Source organism: Anopheles maculipalpis, chromosome 3RL (genome assembly GCF_943734695.1).
Source record: "Anopheles maculipalpis chromosome 3RL, idAnoMacuDA_375_x, whole genome shotgun sequence".
NCBI classification, from domain to species: domain Eukaryota; kingdom Metazoa; phylum Arthropoda; class Insecta; order Diptera; family Culicidae; genus Anopheles; species Anopheles maculipalpis.
The window spans coordinates 17,926,531-17,946,859 of NC_064872.1; the positions used below are offsets into that span (position 1 = coordinate 17,926,531).

The window sequence follows — 20,329 nt, forward strand, 5'->3', positions numbered from 1 at the left end:
AGCATTCCAAACGAATTAATTATTTGTAAATCTTCTTTGGGCTTTAAGCTTCATGTGCGTAGTTTCCATTGCATTAAAGTTCATATTGAGCTAAAAGTTTAATTTGCGTAATGCAAATTGAAATACTTTTTGTCGCGTACACAGTTGATTAACTTCTTTGTCAAAAGAAATGGATGTGTAATTGTTCGTGTATATTACAAAATCAGCATTACTATCAGCTAGTAGGTTCTCATAGTTTTACTCCAACCAATCCTTCAATCCACCAAATTGACAATGGCCTACACGGACTTTCTGGTTGTCTGTGACGGATCCAAACTCGGCAAAGCCTGTAAGAATTAGATTAACTGTAAGAATTACAATTAGAATCCCTTCAAGACAAGGCGAGGATATCAAGGCCCCTAATACAACACGGGAATTTTTTGGCTATCCTTTATGTGACCAGACTCTGAGTAAAAAAGACCTTGTCTTTGTGTTCTGTTCGCAGACAAGGTTTAAAAGAAAAGACTCCATAAAATATGACATCTCTTGGTAGATAAGGTTTGGATTAAGAGACCTATTCGATACCGACGTTACTTGTTAAAGAAGGGTTCTTGAACCGACGAATTTAGTTGTTAGTCGCGTTCCCTTCAATTACGAGGTACCTGAAAGACGCCATTCCTTCTAAGAAATGAAGACCAAATGATGCAGTTTGGTAACGATGCTGATTACTTTCACGCAGGAACCAGCAGCAAACCCCATCTGGACCATTACCATTTTGCCATCATTCTTCTGTTACTTGCTCTACTTTTACAATTTAACCCTTGGCAATGCCTTAGCTTACTGTCCTATTTGGATTGATTTTACTTGTACTCCCAAGACAACAAACGTTTGCGGTCATACCAGCACGTTCTGGCTAAAAATTGCCCATCAACAAAATGTTGAGTTCAAATACATGCATTAATTTATCATTCATACATGATGAGTATTTACATATTTAAACAATTATTCAAATGCACACATCAATTATCGGCACCATCACACACTCTATTCCATCTGCTCTGTTAAGAGCACTCCGATATTTCGCATACTATTTCTGGACGACCTTTCGGCAAAACCGTTATCGAAAAGATAAATCATTGTCCCAGAATAAATGAACTTTGTGCTAGCCGAAAAACTAAGCAAAACAAAAGCTCGCTTCACCACACAAAATCGACACGTCCTCGACGAGAAGCGCACGGGAAAACTAAACAAAGCGACCATTAAATGCACATTTATTTCCTATCTCTTGACAAGCTCGTTGACGGGATCGTTTCCGGCGGATATTGAAACCGAACCAAAAATACATTCCCTTCCATAAACGAGCTAGAGCACATACATTGGTTTTTGGTGGTTCACTTGAAGTTGGCCCCGAGTTAGACTCTAATGATCCCTATCGCTCCGGTTGCCGTCTTGTTCGGATCGGCATAAAGAACAAAGCTAGTTTACGGTGAAACAAAATGCTACAAAAACAAATGAAAATCCAAACTGTGTATTCTTGGGATCTGATGCTTTTTTCCCCCTAACAAGCAAAACAACTGTGAGGTATTTTTGCGTGTGTCTGTAGGAGCAGGAAATCGATTCCTTCCTCACGTTCTCGTTTCGTATTCATTAGCCTTTCTTCTACACACACAAACACCCCCCGTACTAACCGCAATCGTTTTTCCATGTCTTGTGTTTTTCTCTTTGGCGAATTTTCCTTTCAATCACGCCCAACGGATCCTATCGGCACCATCATCATCATCGGGTGCTGTGTGATCGGTGGCAGGTTTCCGACATGGGTATCCAGCAGTGCCGTTCGACGAAGGTACAAATCCTGGAGGTACCGCAACTGCGCGTTGATCCACCGAGCGTGACACTCTTCCGCGGTGATTCGCTGTTGATCCGTTGCCTGTCCCAGGATATCGACCGACGGTTCGGTACGCTCGGTTACAGCTGGACGAAAAACGGAGCATTATTTCAATCCGACCCGCACGGTGAACTCTGGGAGGATCTCTATCCGGACGGAAGTATCCTTAAGGTGAACAACCTACAGGTAAGTAGTAGCGAGAACCTCCTCGTCTGAGGTTAAACTTGTTCAATAATGTTTCGTGCTTCTTGCGTTCAGAAATCGGTCGTCTTTACCTGTATCGTGTCCAATTCGGTGGCACCCGTATCACGCAGCGTACACGTGACGGTGGTGGAACCGGGCACGGTTACTCTCTGTCCACAGAATGATGATTTCGGTGTGAGTTGGCCTGCCAGTGCTAGTGGGCCGGCTGTGTTGGCCGATTGTCCCAAGCGGGGGACCGGGTTAGCGAGTCGAATCTGTGAGCAGCGGGACTTTGGACGTCCGGAATGGTTGGTGCCGGACTTTTCCGACTGCGTGCCGGAAGAGGTGATCGAGATAGACAATGAGGTAAGTAGTAGGATTAATTTTGGGTCAGTGGTAGGACATAGTGTTTTTATTTTCACAAGGTTTATTGATGTCTAGTCATTTGATTATTTTATCTAAGTCAATTTTTTGCCGAGTTTGAACGATATTCCTTTTGATAGTTAGAAAAATTCCCACCAAAGCAATCATGCAAAGAAACAAAAGTTCTTCTTTTATGCTTTTCCCGTCAAATCATTCTCAACCAAGAAACCAATATCGTTATTTTCACACAGAAAAAACCGACGACGAAAAGCATTCCACATTTTAAACATTCACGAAGACACATTCTTAACCGACAGAACAAGTTAATCTTCACTCTGGCAAGCACATCAGAATATCATTTCGCTCTCCTTTCGCACCCGTAAACCGATACAAATTTCCAATTGCTGTGTCATCGTTTCCAAATTTCATCCTACAAAACGCACCGCATTACATCCCAGCAAAAAAAAATGGAAGCAAAAAAAAACCTACCCAAACATCCCCTTTTTGACCTGTCTTCTAAAAAAAAAGCCCCAAAAAGAGCGAACCAATGTCATTATCATATTTTCGCAAAGAAACAAATCGACCGCTACCGATTCCGATCATCACTCCGGCGGCTTCATTTGAAGACGGCAAAGGGCATAGCCAACAAAAAAAAAAAACAAGAGCGGATCAAGAACAGAAAATTTACTCACAAAACATTCATCGACCATCCCGTCAAAAGGGATAAGCGAAATTGGAGACATCGTCTAGCAAACGGTCGTCTGTGTCTTGGGCATTTTGGTGAGGAGACAGGAAAGAGTTGTGCAAAACGGAGTCAGAAAATCAGACTACGACGGAAGAACAAAAAAACGGCTGTGGTTTTGCAACACCGTGTGATTGTGTAGCGATAGCGCTTGGGAGATAAAGTCAGATGAGTGTTATGTGCTGTGTATAGCAGTCACATGGGAGAAAAGCATATGATGCTCAACCCTCATGGGTCGGCATTAAAGTTTAGCTTACGCAAGCAAACAAATAAGCTTGAAGTGTTGTATTTTATGAGATCCTGCATCGTGGATCCTTGGAATGAGATGAGATGAGAACCGTTTTTGAGACAGTTTATTGTTGCTATCGTTAGGTATCTCTGTTGAAGCGATTGTACTGCATCTTTTCTTTATCCCTACAGAGTGTTTACTAATGTTTGCTTTACTTAACTGGCTAGCTTAATTTTATTTTGTGAACATTTAACCGCTACTTACTTACACGGTACCTTTTAATAGATAAAAATATTTAATCACTACGAGTGATCACAACGGTTGTTGATAGATCACAGTGACATGTGTTGTGCTCGCTATGGTAGTCATCGTTTAAATTCTTTATTTTCCATCATTATCACACTACATGCATCATACGCGTTATCACGCAATGAAACATGACCTAAACCACAATGTTATGTCCGCTGTTTCACAATAATCGAGCCTCCGCAAAACGACAAAAGCATTGCATCAGCTCTAAATGCACCGACATGCTATCTCGTTAGTTATCTTTTGCACAATGACATTTCCCCGAAGCACTACTAATAGTCCCCAACTACTAATACCACGCTAATTACCTGTCAGTCATTGTATTATCAGCACAATCCTACCTTCAAATGTGAATGTTTGGTGCTCTTTCTGACACAATTCGATCGGTTGGCTTCAATCGAAAATGTGTTTATGTACGCAGAGAAGAATATTGATTACAACTAGAAATATGAATAGAAATATGCAGTAAAAGTGAAAAACAAATTGCTTACAATTTTCAAAAAAAAAACTTCACAATCACGAATCGATACCTCAAAATGGTTTTATACTGACCTTAGATTTTTCTCTTGTATAACGTATGCTTTTTTTCCACTCAGAAAAAAAGCATTTTTTATTATAACTTATGTACCTCGTACGATACATTGTACACGCATAGAAACTGGGTAGCTTTCAACCATAGAAAACGCCTGCCACAAAAATCCCGAACGGTTCTGTGGTTGACGGACAGTGGAACAAAAAAGTTCTAACCCTAGAAAATAGCGTAGAAAGGTTTATGGTTGCCGGGTTCGCGGGAATGCCGGAATGTTACTGAACCGTGTAGAAATCAACCTTACAACACGAATACTTTTAAATATGCGCGATTCACTCGCCCGATAGGCTTTCACTATTTTATACTCCCATATACACGTGTGTAAGAGTAACTACGGTTTCCATCGGCTCTATTTTTCGTATTCTATATTTTTTTATGTAGAAAGTGTACTAAACTATGTGCTCTGCTGTATTCTTTTTTTCTCTATTTGCATTGCCCTGCTGCCACGGTTGATCATTCTCGGGACAAATGGATACGTGAACCTTCTGGTTGTGCGGTAAAATAACTTCACACAAAAAATAAATGTATACCAATCTACATCCAACACTCACCGGCCCGTTCGCAGTTCCGAGGGCTTACGTACGGCTATCAGAAAACTAACGGGTCTAACGTGCTGCAGTCGTGTTTGAAATTTGCTACAACCCACGCAGCCACCTTTCTGCCGGGCGAGGGTGGCGTATTGTTAGGACTGCTGCAAGAGGTAAGTGCCCGGGGAAGTGCTACCCTGGAATGGAAGTAAATTTTTTCTTTGTTATTCTTATTTTAAGAGACTCCCACAAATAAATACCCCTAAACGACGGCCGACAGAACTATCTAGCATTGCTTAAGACACCGGCATGGAAAGGGCACTCAAGCTCGCCACAACACAAACACACAAAAACGGCATTCAAATGAAACTAAAACTAACCATTCATCACTTGCTTGTCAGGTCACCCTTTTTCATTGTGCCGTTAAAATGCCTGCAGTTGTGCACAAAAAACTGCTCTAATCCTTAGAAGACAACAACGGTTCTGTGTGGTTTAGTTGTCTTTTTTTACTATTTTTATTCTGTGTGCACGTGTGTTACAAGAATTACTGTACAGTAACAACACAAATAGCTAGCTGTTACAACGCATGCGAACTTCTGCGTAGGTCAAGCAGGTGTGGTGCTTCACCAGGCTGGGATTAGTACGATATGAGCGATATCTTCTTTGTGCTTCAGCTAGCTTATTACTTTAATTTATTTAACTTTAACCAAAATTCTCCACCACTGCACAGCTGGAGATGAGTTGACGGTGGTTGTGGTTGTGTACCTAATCCACCTAAAAATCTATTCCAGCAAACTGTTGCTCGCAGCCAAAGGCAAGGAGTACGATTATTCGCAATCATTTCATTCTTTTTTCGTTTCTGCTAGCCTGCATGAAACAACTTGAAAAGGAAAGCTCCCCCGCCAAACCCAACCCACCCACAGAAGGGGCACAGGGTCAGCTGGCTTTTCATTTGTTTCGCATTTCCATTGCCTATCCCACTGGTCTGGCCAACGGTGCGGCCACGGTCATTGTCGGTTGAACAAACCCTCCAGCTCCCCGGAGTGGATGTTTGTACACACGGTTGAATTGAAATGAGCAAAACAGGGGCGCGCAGATGTAAAACAAAACAAAAAATACTCCCTTTGGGGACTTTCGTCCCAAGCTAGCTAAATTTTGTAACCGAATTGCAACGCCGGCACACTTCTTTCACCATCACCAACCGAACCAAATCGCTTAAACCGGAAGAAGCAGCACTCACCGGTTCTGTTTGTGTGTGTGTGTGTTTGGTTTTGCTTTAACATAAAAGCGAAACTGCTCACAGCAGCACAGCAGAAAGCGCTACAAACGCGGTTTAAATATTCATAAGTTTTATGGTGAGTGAATAATTTATAGGAAAATTTAATTGCACTGCGCCGAGCGGGATGGGAAACTTTAGCCAACCGGTGGAGGAAAAATGGACGGTCAAGCGGTAAACTTTAGTTTCGGAAGATTGTAGATTCCTGTACATTCTACTTCCGTGCCGTTCCGGAGCGCTTAACGAAGCTTCTTTTTAGTTTTTCTTTGTTTCAGTTTACTACATTACTTTTTGATTCGCGATTATTTACTGTTTCGCCAATGTACTTACCTTCTTTTATTACTCGTCATGAAAAAGCCACAAATACTTCATCGCATTTATGCAAACGGATGTGAAATGGAAAATAATAACGAAGCAGTAAATCTATTTAATTATCAATTTACCGTTCCGCCTTCACGAGGTGAACCATTAATCAGGAAAACACGAGTGGTTAATTGAAGTAATGACAAACATTTAACAACCCGGTTCATCCTACTTCCTCATCTAGCTTACAGCAATACAGACATAGACGCTCGCTCAGGACGTCCCTATACATTTTAATGATAAACCCGGCTCCGCTCTACATCCGCCACATCTGATAGGGAAATGTGTAATAAATGCTTGCATTCCGTTTATCTTTTCATACAGGTATTTAGCTACATCGAAGCGACCGGAACGCGTCACGAGCAGGAAATCGCTTCGGACATCATTTTACGCATCGTCGACGTCGTTATGCAAAACAAAGCGTCACTCAACAGCCAACAGGTTGGTAGACTCTAAGAGAAGCTTCGACTCCTCTTCTATGAATGTGTAATGTACAGGATTTACAGCCTCTTTTTAATGAACGATGTGATTCGTACTGCCCGACCACCAATGACAATCGATTGAATTAATTTCCCGCAACTCACGGCTTTGGAAAAGATCGATACGAGCAGCTCAATCTCTTGAATAGATTATCCTGTTCCCGTTTTCACTCTCCCGGGCGCGCCAAAGCTCCGATCCATTCGTCTGGCTGATGGAGCCAGAACGGTTCGTTGGCTTCGGCTGGAAAACTCATCGAACCGTAGCCATAACATCAGTCATGGAAATGTATCGAACCGAGCATGTTTCTACGCGCACTGCAAATCATTGCGCTGGAGCAGAATTTTCCAATTCTTTACCCTGGTTCGTTCGGATGCAGAAGTGTGGCTTATGATTGGCGATCGGTGAAAGGAAATCACTTTCTCCACCTTTTCTAGCGCAACGGTTCGTGGCGGTACGAATCACTGTCCCGGTATGCGCCAATTGGCACACAATTGGAGTCAATTGGAAAATTTTCCTAATTTTCCTAAACGCCTCTCTCTCCTCTCTCTCTCTCTTCCTCGTTTACGTTCTATTATTGTTTCAGCAAATCAAGCAACTACAGGACCTGGTGCGGGCAGCCGCTCTCAATCACGAAACTACGATGGCTGCCCCGATCTCGTCCTCATCCTCCTCGGCCCTTGGACCGGCTGCCGGTGCAGGGGTTAAACATGCCGCATCAACCACGGCCACCCATCAGCTGAACTCATTCTATCTGTACACGGAAACGGTCAAGGGCCTACCGTTCAATCTGCAAATTTACGGGTAGGTTTTGATCGGAAACGTTTTGTGAACAGCTTAAGGCTATGCATCATATGCGTTAACATTCCCTCCATATGCAAAGTTGAGAAGTTTTTAACATTAAATTTTACAACATTTATCGCTTTAACACTGAATGGCAAACATCATTGAAAGTTTTCGTGGCGAAAGGGATTATTCTTTCTATCGTGAAAATATATTTGAAATGGCCATCAGATATGAAGAACGCAAAGTTAAGCTGATTGTATTAGTTCCACCGAATTGCTTCCATTTAGAAGAATTGTCTAGATTTTTTGGCGCCTAAATGTTTGCTATCCTACAGTTTGTTGACTTTTTTATTGGGTTACAAAACATTTGGTAGCAGTTTTGGCATTGGATGTTTAAGGTATCGTTTAGCAATAATATTTGCAAAGCGCTTGGCGCACATTTAGTTCAATGGTGTGACGTTAAAAATAGTGATAGAGTTGTGTTTTTTCCGACACTTTTTAATAACGTTTCAGACATTTTATTTTGTCACTTTTATACGATCGAAATAATTGAGAATCCGATACTGGCAATGCTGGACACTAAATTCTGATTACCTACCATGTCTAACCTGGTGCAGGCTTTCTATTCCCAGAAACAAAACCCAACTTTTGATTTAAAATTTAAATAAAATTCTCCATCCACATCCAACTGTTTCCATTGTGATTTGTTGCCGATTGACCCACGATTTACTTCCGCTACAAGAAACGGATTGTACTATTTGATTTTTTTTGTTGCTCTCCTTCTATCTGGTGCCCTGCTTTCTATGCAGCGATCAACTCTACTCCGACCAGCTGTACATGGAAATGGACCGTTCCGCTTCACTGCAGGACATCGTGGCCAACGGGACCGTGCTGGTGACGGTGATATCGTACAAAAATCTTACCAGCTTTCTGCCCCGTTTCTATTTTGCCAAAAACAGGTACGTTACAAAGCAGAGAGCATGAAAAAACCGGTGCTGTTTGCATAATTGAAACGATCATACGCGACGTTCGATAGGGTTTGGGACATGGAGTTTTATGTTGCCAATCACTGTTTGTATAGTAGGGGTATCGATGTTGTCATCTGCATGGAATGTAAAACTATTAAAATTTTTTTTGATACATTATTTTCTTAAAAGTAAGAGTTCGCTGATTGTATTATGTTTGCGACTTGTTCAAAATCAAAGAAGGTTTTCCAATAATACGATTTTTACCCACAAAAATACTTAACCACCAATCGATACTTGAATAAGATAACCAAAAATACTTGTATAAGGCCAATCGTTTTAGTTGAAATTGGAAATACTTTGGTTCGGAACCACAACTTCAGTTTTAACCAACTTAGTTGAATTCTATAATATTAACAAGCTCGAAGGCTTGCTAAGAACGTCAAAGTATATCGAAAAAAAACCTAGCATCCTCTCACTTACGGAAGACGTCACGCTGAGCTTCAGACGATAAGCTGATAAACGCATCAAACTCACAGCTGGACATCGTCATAACCAGCCGTCGTATCGACGTGGGCTCGCATTCGTTTCCTAGCCAATATCCTTTGCTTTTCGCCTTCCGGTACGAATCCATGACGATACTGACGCACGTCCTGTGCCTATGTGAGCCGACCCGTTATTGTTACATGCACACAAATACAGCCAAAAAAGTTTTAAAAATAAATTTTCATACTAACCACCAAATTTTTACATCATTTCGGTACCATTTTTATGCGCGACAGCTTCGGTACCGATATCGACTACATTCCGGCGTCGAAAATCATCTCGAGCTGGCTGTACTACGCGAACCGCACTGGGAGCGAGGCTAACCAACCGTTGCACGTGCCGCTCGAGGCTGCCCACGTGGAAATCGTTTTTCAGCATGAAAATTCACCCACCACCGAATGGATACCGCTGTGTGGGTAAGTGTCAATACCTCTGACCTCTGACCGGAGAATATAACGACGATGACGATGGTAAACCGGCCTGGTCCAGGTCTCCTTCGAACCATTCAAATACCATAACTTAACGAAAAGTGCAACGAACGAATGAAATGCTTTAAATTGAAAATTAAATGTACATGAATGGATGTGGAATGATTGCTCAAAGTTTCTTATTTTTATCAACACTTACTAAAGGACTGTCAAAGCTGCAGAATTCATTCCGTGTGTTCGTTTTCTCGATGAAAATTTGAACGTACTACATGGCTTGAATCTAGCAGTAACAGTTTTCATAAAGGTAAAATACCAAAAATAGGTTGCTGTCCCTGCGAGAAGAGCAATATGGTGTACTGCTTTTATCAACGATTTGCTTGTTAGCCATTTTCTTAATCTTCGTACGTGATTTATGATCAACAAAGCCAATATGAAACGTTTCACTTATTATTCTTTTCGAACCTAATGTAAAAAATAACCAACAAAACCACAAACCAGCAATCTGCTTTGACAGGTATCGCTGGGAAAATGAAGCCAAATCAGGCTGCTTTCAATATGTTGGGCTTTCGGAAAAAGAAGGCTGACGTAGGAAAACAACACACATTAAAAAAGAAAGGAGCTGTTGGTGTTTGCCTTTCCTAACAAAACAATGTAACCGTTACGGCTTTAAGAGGGCTTGAAGAAAAAGGCGTACGAACAAATTGTATGTCTGCCTCCAAATAGGACGGTTTTGTGCAGCGTGGGTAGACGGTGCGTTCATTCGAACTCTTCCAGGGTCAGACATGCTTTTAACCGTAGTAAGCTGTTTGTTTTCGTGAAACCTGACTGAAAGCTGTCAGAAGTGGGAAAATCTTGCCAAAAAAAGCAATACCTAAATTATATCCAAAAATACGCGTTCATAATATTGCTCAACAGCACAATCACGCGACTGAGCTTTTGCTTTCACAATTTTCAAGCACGTTTCACAAAATGCCTACACATTCAATCAAATAAAAAACGGCTTTAAAAAGAAGACGCTTATCAGTTTGCTGTCTGACGTTGTAATACCATTAATGAGTCACTTTCCGTAAAGCGCTGGTATTGCATAATTTGCTGTCGTTCGTGCATATCCTACGAGTTCGTTGTATTTAAATCCACGTTGCATAATTCATTACTGCGAATTCTAATTCCACCAACGATTTTACATGAACAGAATCGAATTCCTCGAATTTTACACCTTCACTAATCAGTTGCTCTTGCCTGTACAGAAATAGCCAACAATAATAATCGCTCCCGTGTTTTCGCTCTCGACAACGTCAGGAGTGTTCGTTTGACGATTAAAATTTCGTTATGAAATAATTCCATTGATGAAAGCTCCTCATTTACTTGAATGCATCATAAGCCCCACCCAGCGTAGGGTGGAGGATTTGTCTCGGGCGCAAGAACAGCAATCACAAAAGCAATCGAAGTACATTTTCCAACTTATTCCCCCTTTCGCAATTACGTCTCGAAAGCACACTCCGCAGAATCGCTCGATCGCCTAAAACCTGTTTCATTGGGAGCTTTCATAAAATCTCATTGCTGTGCTATTTAGTGGACTTGAGCAATGTGTACGCATACAACAAGAACTTCAGCATCACCGATACTACACAATCAATTTAGATGATTAACGATTCAATGACGACGACGACGACGACGAAGAGTTCACTAGATTTGTGTACGCTTGTACAGAGAGAAGAGGAATCGTTTTAGTTCGCATTGTCCGCATAGACAGACATGCCACCATTAATGTTTTGCCTACTTCGCCCTCCCTTTCGCAGCTACGACTCAAAGGCGACGTTCGAACCGACGTGGCGTACGGATCTATGCATCACCGAGAATCTGCTAGAAAATATTACCCGCTGCATCTGCCCATTGTCTGGCACGTTCGTGGTACTGCTGGCAAAGAAGAACTACAACGTGAGTATTTCCATTTCCCAAGCAAAACACACTTCCCTGCCATATCTTAAACCCTTTCCCATCATTCCTTTCGCTCGTGTCGAACACAAAGGTCAATGAGTTATGCTGAGCTAACAATCTGAAATGGTGGGATGGGGGGGGGGGGGGACAAAACGAATCCTTGCAAGCGAGGTTATTGACCATTGGAACGTTTTTTTTTTATTTCTTGTTTTTTTCTTTCCTATATTATACAAAAAGCATACAAACATCGAACAATAGGGTATGCGAGTACGCTCGTAATTCGTTCATGTCAAGTGCGTTGAAGTGGTCGGTGGTGGTGATTTCGTGAAATAGATAATGGTGCATAAGGGAATTTGGTCTGACCGTCTTGAAGGACACTCATGTGCCACATATACGAAATTGCATTCGTACGTTTGCGGTCTAGATGAAGGAAATATATTTGGATCACATAGTAAATCATTCAAGACGCTCTCCCAATTTCTATGTAAAGGAAAATGCTCGCTTGAGCATTTTAGCAGCCGAATAATAAGTGTGCTTCAAATGGCAATCTAGTTGTTGTGAGACTTAAATGTTGTTCATATTTCGATGAATTTTACGCTGTTTTAGGATTAAATTTAGTGTTTGACGTCTAGAGCGTTTTACGCCAAAATGTATGCAATATTTTAAGAGCAACGTACACAGGAATCTGTTTCTCTAAATTAAGAACCTTTCAGGACTAAAAACAATGCCACATTGCTAAAGTCTACAGTTGAAATGTACACAACATCTACAATCTAGAACTATTCTTCTATCACTAAGCTTTTCTTCAACCTCACACATGATTCCCTTCCATGATTCCTAATCCCCTCTGAATGTCTCCAAAAAAGGAACCGCTTTTCCTGCCGGAAATAATTTGACAATTCTACACCACTGACATGCCAGAGCAAAGCAATGTGTAAGCGGAATTACTACGCTGGAAAACAATAAATTTTCATTTGATTCAGTTTAATGATACTTAAGGCACCATTAGAATACATTCCGGGCACAATTTGCTTCCACAACGCCAGGAAGCGTCGAAGTGCCACCACCCACCCGGAAAGCTGGTCGGAATCCATTCAAAACCTCCAAATGGCTTTTCTACCACCATCTCGCGCCATTCCGGATGTAGGAAAACTCGACGTTATAAGGATACAATGGGTGAAAGTTTCTTCTTGGTTTGGAGATAAAAATTGAAAACGATGCCTTCAGCCTTACGAGCTTTCGGCGGAATAGATCTCTAGCATGAAGGCTCCCTCTCATCCGGTTGCCCGTGATGGTCCAATGTGATATCTGTATGTTTTTTTTCCTCGTTCCCTCTCACTCTCTTTCTCTCTCTCTCTCTCATTTAGCAAGATGTTTATTCAACTCACTTCGTTTCGTTCCATTGGGTGATGAGTTAAGGTTCTTCACGAAAAGCTTCCAGTTCCAAATGCCACGGACGGTAGGCGTTCGGTGTTGCCTTCTGGTGTGGAGAGATTTACGTCGGAAAATGGAAAATAGATTCAAATGGTAGCAAGTTGATTATGCTAGACAAAATATGCTATCCTGCATCTGTTCTAGCGCAATGCGTGTCGCAACTGTTTCCCTTCCTTAGTGGTTCGGTTGGTTAGATGTCTGAGCCGGTGGACCATAACTTGGCGGTGTTTGTGTCACAAATTGTGCCTGTTTCCTTTTCGCCAAACCATACGCTATGGAGAGGATTACGTGAAACACGAAGGCATTGGATCGTATCTCGGTGCTTCACGCTGCTATCTGTTGTCACTCTATTTATTCCCGCACGCACGAAAACCCTACACATGAGTGGCTATGTGAGCTGCAGGGAGAGTAAACAAGCGGGAGAGGATATAAATAAATCATCATTTTCTATTATACATTTACGCAACGTTGTTTGGATGCGGGGGCAGAGTTTTTGTAAGATTGAAAAGGCTCGTGAATACATTTGTACATTCAAATTGCTTGCAAAATACCTTACTGCACTTGCGTTATGTTACGATTATACAGCCAGGTCCTATTTACATAAGATAAGGCAGGTGAAATTAATTTCGTTGCAACATACAGCAAGATGCTAAGATAAATGTGTACCGAACTGTGTACGCACAGCTCAGGGCTAGGGTAGCCAATCAGGCTATGCTAAACGAATTCAAATGTCTATCTCTACAATTAATGTTCAAGTGAGTAGAACAGTTTAAAAAGGTAGAGCTTTAAAAGAGGTGTTGTTTTACGCCGACCATTTTAAAGACTTGCTGAAACCACATAGCTGGAAATTCATTGTTCACTACGAGGGAATGATCCGGACGGAATTTGAACTCCGGTTCTGCCGAGTGAAGACCGGCGCCGTTGTCACCCTACCACTGGGCTGTCATTTGTGCTTTTATGTAATACTTCTAGCATTACTAATTACTATCTAACTAACCAACTTAGTAACGAAGCTATGTTAGCAAAGCTTTCAATCTTCAAACCTCACTTATCGATACCATTGTTTTGCGGACTGCATACATGAACAAAATTAACGAAAAAGTATGCAATATGTATCATACAGTACAGAAACAGTTTTCCTTCTTAAATTTCCAGCTGCTCCTTTTGTTAATTATTCAGCAAACCCATTCACCCATGTTTGACACCCTTGCTGTACAGAAATTTATTTCCAAAAGTTTCAAAAGGAAATTCCAGCCGCTTCGCTAGACGGTCTTTTGCATTGATAAGAAATGCAAATCTTATTTCGAGCTATTCGGCATGCATGCTCATCTACCGTCCGATACTGGTGGCACTAGAATGATCCGTACCCAGCAAGAACCTGTGTATGGAAATGCCGCAACAACCCACACGGTAGGGCAATTATCATAAATTATTAACGTGCGTGTTCCGCGCATGTTTTGCGGTAATAGTCGAGGAAGTGTTCGAAAAAAAAAGACCCACGTGAAGACGCATCACGAAGAAGGGGTACCAACGGAAGCAACCACGTCGTTGATGACCATCAACATAAAACACTGAAACGATGATGATTCTGCTGGCAAAAACGCTCCTTTTTGCCAATCCAACATCACTGTTTGGTGGGAACACACCCCTTTCTTTTTATGGTATGATGATACATTAAGCCAAAGCGCTGCTACATATCAGTTTTTTTAAATAAAACAATATGCCTTTTTTCTGTTCTGTTTCTGTTTTCTGACGCCAAAATAAGATTCTTAAGCAAGAAACGATTTTTACCCCCAGTCGCCCCAGCATGGATCAGACCATGCTTGGCAACATTTAAAATCATAAATTTATTCTACCAATCCATCGTCCGCAGTTTCCGCCAACCGCCACCAACCACAATAACCATTCCAGGGGTTTGTTGAATGGCCATTGCCATCCAAGCTTTCCCACGTACCACACCACCAACCTACGACACAAGCCACATCGAGAGTGGCATTAGTTTCGGATTGGCGCATATTCACCACAGCGGTCCCGTTCTTTGTCACAGCTCCATCACGTCACGTCGGCGACGATGTTACAAAGTTTTTAATGTTCTCCCCCGGCTCCTCTCTTACCGCACGGTTTCTCCCCGCCCCTTTAGTGGGCAGCAACTACACACAGCAGCCAAACGTCACACAGCGACACTTGTCGATAGCAACCGATGGAGAATATGACCGGATTTGCTGGAAGTTTTTTTTTTTTATTTGTCCTTTCGCTCTTTCTTTCTATTGCCTCTTTCCTTTTTCGTTCAACAAATTCCTTTTTACGATTGGCAGCATCCTTGACGCACGCTTCCGGCTGCCAGCGTGCCCTTTCCCTCCGCCGTTACTCGTAGCAAACTCATTCAAGCTCAAGGGGGCTTGAGGAATTTATGTGGCGAGCTATAAAATTTTCGATACGACTGGTTTCTTATTGAAAGTTGCAGATTTGCACAACTGGTGTGCTGGGGTGATTTTTAACGTCTTACCGTCTCTGTTTTGCTCCCACCGCCATCCTGTTCCCAATCCCAATCTGCCAAATCTAATCCAATTCATTCCATCCATCCTGGCGATGGTGCCACACGGACCGACGGTACACAGTAACAATCGTCACAGTCCGTGCCGGCAAACAGAATTGGTGTTTATTTCCATTTTTATGTTAGTTTTTACGTGAAATAAAATGATAAGGTTATGGTTTGCGGATGCCGGCCAGCGTTTCTATTCTGTCCGGCACCAGGGATGCGACAAACAAAATATCGATAACTTTAAATGGCTGCCCCGTTACGGGAAGGGAAAAATGGCACAAAAAGGCACCCGGGAGAACCGACCATTCGGGAAGGCAGAAAAGTTTGAATCAAAAGTGCGATCGTTGCATAAACAATCTTACAGATCGTTCCCCTGGTGGGTAAACTTGTGTTTGTGTCGCTGTTATTATTATCGCTGACTGCGACAACATGTTCTACGCCCGCCCGTAAGAAATTGCTTCGATTGATCTTAATTACCTTCCGCTAAGCGACTTCCGGGATATTGTTGTGAAGGGCTTCCCTTTTTCAACTCGCTCACTCAATACTCATTACAAGCAGCAGCAGCAGCAGCAGCAGTATGCTTTCAAATTACCAGCCATGAGCTTAATGAATTCCCTATTAATCACTGAAAAAGTTTCTCCGGAAGGAATTCCTTTCTACCTGTTAGACCTTAAACCTCTTATAAATATTTCAACCCTTTTCGCTTCATTTTCTTTTATCTCAACACCAGCATACAACAGACATGCGATAGCGTTTATAAGTTCGATACAAATTATCCCCTTCTACGAAACGTCCTTCTTCTGTTCGGCAAGCATGGTGTATGTGTGTCGACATTTTCGCCTTCGTCATGATGCGGCATCATCATCGGACCGGTGTACGAAATTAATAACACTCAATCAAGCGCCAATAAACCTGATCCAACGACCGAAGTCAAGGAGGAAGGGACAAGGTAGAGCAGCTGCGAGTGCTGCACCACTGGAACGTTTAGTGAATTTTTAATTGCTTCCAAATTACTATCTCTTTCTCCCTCTTACTGAACCAATTTAATGGATAATTCGGTTTAGTTTGAGAGCGAGGTAAAGGCATGTTAAACCGGTTATCGGGGAAGCATCATTTCTATGATGCTTGTGCACATCAAAATTAATTGATGACATTCCCTTTCCTCCATGAAATATTTTATTAGCTAATGCTTTAAAGGATTGAAGATTGGTCAGAAGATTTAATAAAGGATAAGCCATACAAATACAAGGTGGAAATGGCTTGAGAAATTAGTTCAAAACCAGCTCAAGAATACGGCAACGAGCTGTATTACTTAATCTAACAAAAAAATATTTTAGAGCCTCATTATCACATGTTGAATTCAGAGGAATAATTATACTAGACTATTTTGATCTCTTAATAACAATCGTTCTACACCTATAATCTTTTTCCTTTGAGCTCTTTAAACTTTTCCTTATCACTATCTTCCAAATAATGTAAATTTTTAAACACATAATTTAAACCACACAGTTGAATTATCAAGCACATTGTTCGCGCTAGAACAACATTCCTGACCCATCCTTGTATCCTTCGAAATACCACAACGTTCTCTCTTCATGAACTGCCAAATAGTAACTTTTTTTTAAACCTTCTTCAACCCATTTAACGAGGTGTGAGGCTGTTTTAAAACTTCCAGGAATTGCTTTCAAACGAGATACGTGAAACATTACATTCACCAGCAGCCACAAAAAATAACCGATGTAATTTCGCCATACTCCCCGCTGTGGGACCACACAACACACACACCCAATGAAGTGTCTGTGAATATGGAACGAAATTCTAAACAAACACTGTATGAAAAAAGAGGATTTTCCTGGAAAACTTTTACCAGCGACTGTTCGATCGTTATGCTCGTGCCGGACGCACTCGCTCCGCTCGCAACAGAACTCATTTCCTGCAAACCTCCATCCTTCAAGCCGAACCTTCCCTCCCACTTTCAATGGCAACTCTTTTCCATTTTGCATTCATTTCTTTTTGTTCTTCTGCACGCTCTCTTTCCCTAGCCGACGATACCGAAGACAACTACCCGGCCAATACTGGTAGTGATCAGCTGCGGATGTTGCTTCCTGCAGTCGTGCATTGCCTTCGCCATCATGCTGCCGATCCTGTATCAGCGGCGGTGTTGTGTGACCTTTTTAAAAATGCAATTCTGCTCCGCAACCTCAATGGCAATGGCAATATTCATTCTCGGCCTGCTGCAGCTGTTCCCGCCGGTAAGTACCATTACTGTTTGTATGCGTGTGTTTCGCTTTCTCACCGTCATGATACGTACGAGCAATTTTTGTAAGGGTGTGTTTCTTTTTATCGCTCACACAACGAATCCTTCGGGAGTGTACACGCAATTAAATTGTAAATTCGGTGGACAACAAAACTTGTCGTTTTCATTGCACTGGAAACGAGGAGGTTTACTACTGCGACGATATTCTCGTAGGAATGTAACGAAGCTGTGTGTCCAGCAGTATGGTTTAGAGTGCTAGGAATGTTTGAAAATTATATACCTGTGTTCTGATGTTACTGAAGCTATGGCTGATGGGTTCGATGAATTCAAGTATTTATGATAGACACTTTGGGTCAGATAGTAAGCGGGAGCGTATTATATATTTTATTCTATCAACCAGTACGTACATTTCATGTTTTTCGACCGAAACACTTCATGGCAATAATCTTGACCGGTGTACGAGTATCAATGTTCACTCTTGGGGCTCTTTGGGCTCTTAGGCATTAACTCAAGAACCCTCATAGTTATTTCCCTTGGTAAGGGTAAAGTACAATCAAGAACATCGGAACAAGCTGTACAGCTGACGGACAGAGATATATCCGGCATTTGCAGCTGTCCATATCCGTTTCTTATATCAATACATTTTAGAGAATTAAAAGAAAAGGCAATTAAATTGATTAAAAGTACCCTGCGGTAGAGGCGACAATGGCCGAACTGGAGCTCAAATCCCATCCAGTCCGTTGTCCGTAAATGGCCGCAAAGGATAAAAATACACCCCATTACGCCTTAAGGTATGGAATTTGCAAAACACCAAGGGTAAATGTCAATGAATATTACAAATTTCGGTGAGTTCTAGTTCTGATCGTAACGATCGAAAGATATTGACATCGTAACGATTGTTAATTTGTTATTCTGAGTGTTTTTTGTGTTATTTGGAGTTTGTTAGGTAATAATCATTCATTATTATACTCGTCAAAAAGATCAATTAAACTATTCCTATTACATATATTGTATATTCTGAGTTGCAGAGAAAGGTTTATTTTTCTGATAAAAGAAATAACGATGCGTGCGTTAAAAACTCATATTACCGTAGCATTACTTCCACTAGCACCACCATGAGTAAAACATCGTGCCGTACTTTCCAGCTTGCCTGGAAAAAGTAATAAGTTAACAGATTTCTCCGTAATGCATAGAAACACACACGATGATCGAAATCCATTTTGAACGCATTTGCAATTTGTTTAACTGTCTTCAAATAAATGTAACGCATCGAATCGTTCCGAAAGGGATGGCAGTACAAAACTGTCATCTGCGATCGATCCCCATTGCTCAGCTTAAGCTTCTCTGGTTGATGATTACATTTCGTTGCAGCAAAATCTTGCTTCCCATAAACTTTCTTCCACCGTTTTCCCATGGAAGCGTTTTCTTGCCGGTTGAAACGTTGCGTCGGTGTTCTCATGTGCTGATGGTGCAATTTATGCTCCATCCCTCCTTCATTGGCTTGCTATTCTCAACCGCTTCGGTCCCTGAGAAACGTGCCACTGAGCTGGTTGGACTTTCTCATAAACGGTCCCCGAGCTCACCACGGGCTGGCGTTTAATAAAATGCTTATAAATAACGAGAAACTTTGTTATCGTCGTTATTGCACCGCAACGAGGCCTCTCCGTCTGTCTGTCGCACATGTGCAAAATGCAGCACCGGATCGGGATTGCCTCCGAAAGCTAAACTTCGACGGCGTGTGCTGTTGAAGTGCCATTGCTCATGTGCTCGAGTCGTCCCCGCGTGGCGCCCCGGTTGGCAGGACGACAAAAACGAAACTGCATCTGCAGCAGCGCGCATGCATTATTTCATGCACGGAATTAGTTTGACAGCTGTTTTCCTTACCCTTCTGGATAACAGGGTGTGTTGGGCCTTAAGCTCCCGTGGCTGGGAAGGGAAAGACGATGTTTAGTTAGTTCCGTTTAGCCTCGTTAATAAACATGTTTGCTGGTTCTTGTTGAGACTGTGTCAGCGCACCGTTTAATGTCCTGCTTTGCCGAGCACACTTTTTGCCCACTCTTTAGCGCTCAAGTAAAACACTGCTCTCGAGTGCACTATCCGCACTCCCACTCGAGTGGAACGACTGTACGTCTGCTAGAGCAAATTACAATCAATTAAGCGAAACAATTCACTTATCATCGGAGCAAACCCCGGCACCTACCTACCTGGGCCGGGCCGGCACGCTTGTCCGAGCTCCGGAGAATCTCGGCATAGTCGTTTTGCTTCTGTTGTGGCGAGCCTTTTTCAAGCGATTACTCTGCGAACGGATAGGAGCGTCTTTTGAAGAGGCCATTCATTCAAGAAGGTGTTGCTGTGCCTCTCTCGAAGCAAACGGAATCATGTGTAAACAGGACAAAGTGAGACAATGTCGACGGCAGTAGCAATTTTACTGTCGAAGTGTTGCGAAGTGCTATGAGTGGGTTTTCTTTTCTTGCTTCTGTCGAAGAGCTGAGACGAAAACACACTTCACCTT

General features: G+C 42.0%; 2 protein-coding genes across 2 annotated transcripts in view; one reads left to right on the forward strand and one right to left on the reverse strand.

The window, feature by feature from the left end:
• The window catches only part of LOC126564828 (protein pygopus), a 341,232-nt gene that overhangs the window by 213,345 nt on the left and 107,558 nt on the right, over window positions 1-20,329 (reverse strand). The gene's annotated exons all lie outside the window — the stretch shown is intronic.
• LOC126565780 (uncharacterized) overlaps window positions 1-20,329 on the forward strand; it is a 136,743-nt gene that overhangs the window by 85,712 nt on the left and 30,702 nt on the right. Inside the window, exons 10-18 of the mRNA XM_050222988.1 lie at window positions 1,784-2,050; window positions 2,123-2,413; window positions 4,845-4,979; window positions 6,770-6,886; window positions 7,509-7,726; window positions 8,517-8,666; window positions 9,455-9,634; window positions 11,446-11,584; window positions 17,603-17,812. Coding sequence (XP_050078945.1) covers window positions 1,784-2,050; window positions 2,123-2,413; window positions 4,845-4,979; window positions 6,770-6,886; window positions 7,509-7,726; window positions 8,517-8,666; window positions 9,455-9,634; window positions 11,446-11,584; window positions 17,603-17,812 — 1,707 coding nt within the window. The remainder of the gene's footprint in view (window positions 1-1,783; window positions 2,051-2,122; window positions 2,414-4,844; window positions 4,980-6,769; window positions 6,887-7,508; window positions 7,727-8,516; window positions 8,667-9,454; window positions 9,635-11,445; window positions 11,585-17,602; window positions 17,813-20,329) is intronic.